The sequence below is a fragment of the Nicotiana sylvestris genome, chromosome 1 (assembly GCF_000393655.2).
Source record: "Nicotiana sylvestris chromosome 1, ASM39365v2, whole genome shotgun sequence".
NCBI classification, from domain to species: Eukaryota; Viridiplantae; Streptophyta; class Magnoliopsida; order Solanales; family Solanaceae; genus Nicotiana; species Nicotiana sylvestris.
In genome coordinates, this window is record NC_091057.1 from 159,287,017 (window position 1) to 159,292,624 (window position 5,608).

Here is a 5,608-nt window from a genome sequence, read left to right on the forward strand (position 1 = left end):
TGAGCGGTTAAGCTTCCCTAGATTTTAGGCAATTTTTGTGGTGAGAATTATAGTAGAAACGGAACTGGTTCAAAAAATAAACGGATAGGATTTTCTAATGTTTTTGAGCATAGGTAGGAATCTGCTCATGATTTAAATATTTATATTTCTAATTGTGCAGAATATAGAAAACATACCTCATTATTCGGATGAACCAATACTGATAAACCAGGTTCTTCACTTAGAATCCTCTTGATCATGCCTCAATTTACCAAAAATAAAGAAAATTTTGTTAGAGATCAATGAGTCATATCAACACATGTTACAGGAGTATACTATTTACAGTATGAAATGAGCAAAAATTAATCTAGATATTTACACAAGTTCCAGATTTCCTAGCCAATTTTTTTTTATTTTTTTTTCACGGTGCATTCTGAGCAGGTCCTATTAGATGATCTTAATCATCCCTAATTCTAACATGTTCCTTTCAAAGCTTTCTCTATACAGCGCTTTAGTAAAGATGTCAACAATCTGTTTATCAGTAGCACAGAATTCTATAGTAATCAATCATTTCTCATAGTTGTCCCTTAAGAAGTGTGCCTAACATCTATGTGATTAGTCCTTTTATGATGAACGAGATTCTTAGTCATACTAATAGCACTAGTGTTATCACAAAATATAGGGATGTAACCAACTTCAATGCCAAAATCTATCAACTGTTGTTTGATCCACAACAGTTGAGCACAACAGGGGGCAGCAACAACATACTCAGCCTCAGCAGTGGATAAGGCCACTGAATTCTGCTTTTTAGTGGCCCATAATACTAGACATGACCCAAGGAAATGTGCCATACCTGAGGTGCTCTTCCTATCCACCAGGAAACTTGCATAGTCAGCATCAGCATATCCCATTAGGTTAAAGTTACTACCTTTTGGATGCCAAAGATAAAGGTCAGTAGTGCCTTTCAAGTATCTCAATATTCTATTGACCGCAGTCAAGTGGGATTCCTTTGGATTTTTTTGAAATCGAGCACAAAGCCCTACACTGAAAACAATGTCATGTCTGCTAGCAGTAAGATACAAAAGTAAACCAATCATACCCCTATACAACTTCTGATCAACAGATGAACCAGGTTCATCCATGTCCAATTTTGTGGCTGTTGCAATAGGAGTGTCTATTTCTTTTTATTCTTCCATTTTAAACTTCTTAATCAACTCTCTTGCATATTTCTGCTGATGGATCATGGTTCCATTTGAGTTTTGCTTAATCTGCAAGCCTAAGAAGAAATTAAGTTCACCCATCATACTCATTTCAAATTCACTCCCCATAAGTTTTGCAAATTCCTTACTTAATTTTTCAGTGGTTGCCCTAAAAATTATGTCATCAACATATATTTGTACTACAAGAAGGTCCTTACATTTTCCCCTCAAGAATAGAGTATTGTCAATTTTACCTCTCTTGTAACCATGTTCAAGCAGAAATTTGGACAGTCGTTCATACCATGCTCTAGGAGCCTGCTTGAGTCCATAGAGAGCCTTGTCTAAATTGTACACATGTTCCGGACATTTCTTGCTCTCAAAACCTGGAGGTTGTTTGACAAACACCTCATCCTTTAGGTAGCTATTTAGGAAAGCACTTTTGACATCCATATGATGAAGAATAAATTTCATGTGTGCTGCAAAGGCTATGAGGAGTCTTATTACTTCCAATCTTGCAACTGGAGCAAATGTCTCATCATAGTCTATGCCTTCCTCCTGGCTGTAACCTTGAACCACCAACCTTGCCTTGTTCCTTGTAACAGTTCCATCTTCATCAAGTTTGTTTCTGAAGACCCATTTAGTGCCAATTACTGATATATCCTTGGGTTTTGGAACCAGATGCCAAACTTAACTTCTTTCAAGCTGATTGAGTTCCTCTTGCATTACATTTACCCAGTTTGCATCCTGCAAAGCCTCAATAACATTTTTAGGTTCAATAAGAGATAAGAAAACATCAAAAGCACACAGATTCTTTAATTGTGATCTAGCTTTAACTCTAGAGGTTGGATCAGTAATTATGTTCTCAATGGGATGAGAACTTTGATACTTGTATGGTTTCACAACCAACTAATTTCTGTTTGATGTTTCTCCCATGTTCTATTGCTAAGGAACAAGCTCATGGACAGGTTCCATTCAGGGATTAGTTTCAGTTCTTCTTTGTTCAGTTCCCCCTGTCATGTTGCCCTGGATGGAAGAACCTATTCCATCACCTGTTCCTTCTTTTGGTGTTATTTCAGCTTGAGCTATGCCTTCACTTAATTCTTTTACCAGCCCAATGGCTTCATCTTCATGTTCATGTCTCTCAGAAAGAATGTTAGTTTCATAAAAAATAACACGTACACTTTCTTCTATACACATAGTTATTTTGTTGTACACTTTATAAGCTTTGCTAAATGAAGAATATCCTAAGAATACTCCCTCATCACTTTTGGGATCAAACTTACCTAGGGAGTCCTTTCCATTATTGTGCATAAAGCACTTGCATCTAAATGCCCTAAGATGGGATATATTTGGTTTTCTCCCTTTAAGTTATTCATAGGGAGTCTTCTCTACAAGAGGTCTAGTCATGTACCTATTTATGATGTAACATGCAGTATTTATAACCTCTGCCCAGAAGCTATGGGGCAGTTTACTAGAAAGAAGCATAGTCCTAGCCATATCTTCAAGGGTCCTATTCTTTCTTTCAACTACTCCATTTTGTTGAGGAGTCCTAGGGACAGAAAAATTATGATCTATACCATGCTCATCACATGATTCAGAAAACTTAGCATTTTCAAATTCAGCTCCATGATCAGACCTAATAGATGCAAGTTGATTACCTAGTTGTTTCTGAGATTTTCTAACAAAGGCAATAAACATGTCAAATGCTTCATCCTTAGATGAATGTCCAAGTAAACCTAGAGTAATTATCAACAAGCACCAGCACATAAATTTTACCATCTCTGCTTAATGTTCTCATTGGACCACAGAGATCCATATGAACCAGTTCCATCGACCTGATCGTGTTTACTACTTTCTTGCTTTTAAAAGAGGACCTTACTTCCCCCTTGCACAAGCCTCACAAACTTTGTCTTCCTTAAACTTGATATTAAGTATCCCTATCACCAGGTCGTTGGAGACTAATTTGTTGAGTTGACTTAGACTTGCATGTCCTAGTCTTTTATGCCAAAGGAGGGGATCCTTATCCAACATACTTAGACAAGTGATTTCATTTTCTGAAAGAGTGGACAGATCTACAATGTATATATTGTTTACTCTTTTTCCCTGCAAAACATCTTATCAGTGGTAAGATTTATCACAAAATATTTGGTAGAGATGAATGCTACCAAGTTACCTCTGTCACATAGTTGTGATACACTAATTAGGCTATATTTCAAGCCATCTATCAAGTAGACATTCTCAATGGAGTGTGAGTCTATCTTACCTACCTTTCCAACCCCAATGATCTCACCTTTCTTACCATTTCCAAAGGAGACATTTCCTCCTTTGAGGACCTCAAGTGAAAGGAACTAGTTCTTACTACCAGTCATATGCTTTGAGCAGCCACTGTCCATGTACCATATTTGGTTGCTTCCCTTTACTTTGACCTGCAAGAGAAAATCAGGGGTTAGTCTTAGGAACTCAAACTAGTTTGGGTCCCTTTCTATAGGCAAAATGGTGAATTAAATTCTTTTTAGCCCATCTTGGAAGCCTATTTTTTCCTTGAACAAAGATTTTGTTCTTCTGACTGGCTTTTTTTTTTGCATTACATTCACTTTTAAAGTGACCAGTCTTTCCACAATGTGTGCAGATTTTGTTTTCAAGAAGTGTGATATACTTGCTTTTGGGATACCTTTTAGGTGCTAGAGTCCCATAGTCAAGTCCTCTCTTATTGCTATTGTGATGCTCTTGTAGCCAGGATATTGCATCAGAGGACTTATTCCATTTGCAAGTTTTGTCTAGTTCATGCTTCACCTTGCCTAGATCTTATTTTAGGACTCTTATCTGCTCATCTCTATTGTACAACTTATCCTTCATTTTTCCTAAATTTTCTTCTAAGGTGAGGTGTGTGTGATCAACTTTCTTTTTACCTGTTCCTAATTTCAGTTTTAAATTTCAGATCTAAGTTCTAAGACTGTGGTTTCAAGTTCAAGAACCTGGTTCTTCAACTCAGTATTTTTACTATCACTTTCACTAGCCCTGAGTTCCAGATTTTTGCACTTAGCTTCTAGAATGACGCATTCCCTAGACAGTTGTTCCTTCTTATTGTATATGACCTCAGACTCATCAATGAAATCTAGTAGTAACTCAGATACCCTTTCTTTAGACAAAAATTTAATCTTGTCTTTGAGATGAGTCACACTTACCTCTTGTTCATTATCTGATTCTCCAATGGCCATAAATGCTTGTTCATCTCCATCTTCATCTTTTGAATCCTCATCTGAGCTTTCTACCCAAGCAGCAACCATAGCCTTTGTTGATCCTTTGTTCTTCTTGGGTTGAATATGTTCCTTCTTCTTATTTCTTCGTTCAGCGCTTTCTTTCTTCCATTCAATTTCCTACTGAGGACAATTCTTGATCATGTGGTCAGTCTTACCATATTTGTAGCAGCCCTCGTTGATTTGTTTTTCAGGAGCCCTTGGTTTGTTGAAGGTTGCACCTCTTGAAGACCCATTTCCTCTCATTAGGTACTTCTTGAAATCCCTTGTAATCGTAGCCATTTCATCATCCTCTAAGTCTACATCTTTAGCTATTTTGAGAGCTAGGCTTCTTTCCTTCTTGGGTGCATCCATCTTCATGGTTTGCCTTCTCAGTTCATAGATAGTGAGATTTCCAATCAGCTCATCTAACTTGAGAGTAGCAATGTTCTTTGATTCCTAAATAGCAGTGATTTTGCTTTCCCAAGTTACTGGCAAGACCCTTGTCAAGATTTTCTCAACCTTGTCTTCCTCAAGGATAATTCTTCCAAGAGACTTAAGTTCATTTGTTAGTGTTGTGAACCTTGTGTACATCTCTTGGATGGTTTCTCCTTCCTTCATGGTGAAATTCTCAATACAACAGTATTCCTCTTGATCTCTTTACTCGAGGAGTTCCTTCATGGGCCACTTGTAGAGTATCCCAGATCTCCTTAGCAATAATACAACTTTGAATTCTGCTATACTCGTCTGGACCTAGTCCACACACAAGCCATTTCTTGGCCTTAGCATTCTTTTCCCACTTCTTCAAATCTTCAGCAGTGCAGTAAGCTCTAGTCTTTGGCACATATATTCCTTCAGCATTCTTCTTTGTAGTAGCCAAGGGACCATCAGTAACAATGTCCCAAAGTTCATAGTCTTCTCATATGATGTGGTCTCTCATCCTGTTCTTCCACCAGGAATAGTACTTGCCATTAAAAAGTGGAGGCCTAACGATAGATTTTCCTTCCCAGTTTTCAGGTGGTGCACTCATCTTGATCTGTTCCTAAGATATTAGCCTCTTTAAAGATAACCCGCTCTGATATCAATTGATGTTTTATACTTCAATACCACACAATATGGGGGTGATTTGTATGATACCTAATTTTTGCTTAACTTGATTATAAAAAGACCCAGTTCTTCTATGTGTTCCAACTA

General features: G+C 37.4%; 1 protein-coding gene across 1 annotated transcript; it reads right to left on the bottom strand.

The window, feature by feature from the left end:
- Positions 1-426: 426 nt before the first annotated feature.
- LOC138876527 (secreted RxLR effector protein 161-like) lies at positions 427-1,076 on the bottom strand. Its single transcript, XM_070155605.1, has 2 exons — positions 615-1,076; positions 427-510 (listed from the first exon to the last, which is right to left on the bottom strand). Exons 1-2 carry the CDS (start codon positions 1,074-1,076, stop codon positions 427-429), a joined length of 546 nt encoding a protein of 181 aa, XP_070011706.1.
- Positions 1,077-5,608: the final 4,532 nt, after the last annotated feature.

What these genes read in the sequence shown, in the direction of transcription:
- LOC138876527 (XM_070155605.1), bottom strand. Translation starts at nt 1,076, where the DNA reads ATGATTGGTTTACTTTTGTATCTTACTGCTAGCAGACATGACATTGTT. An exon ending in TTAGTATGACTAAGAATCTC is followed by an intron (nt 511 to 614) that starts GTTCATCATAAA and finishes ACTGATAAACAG; the next exon opens with ATTGTTGACATCTTTACTAA.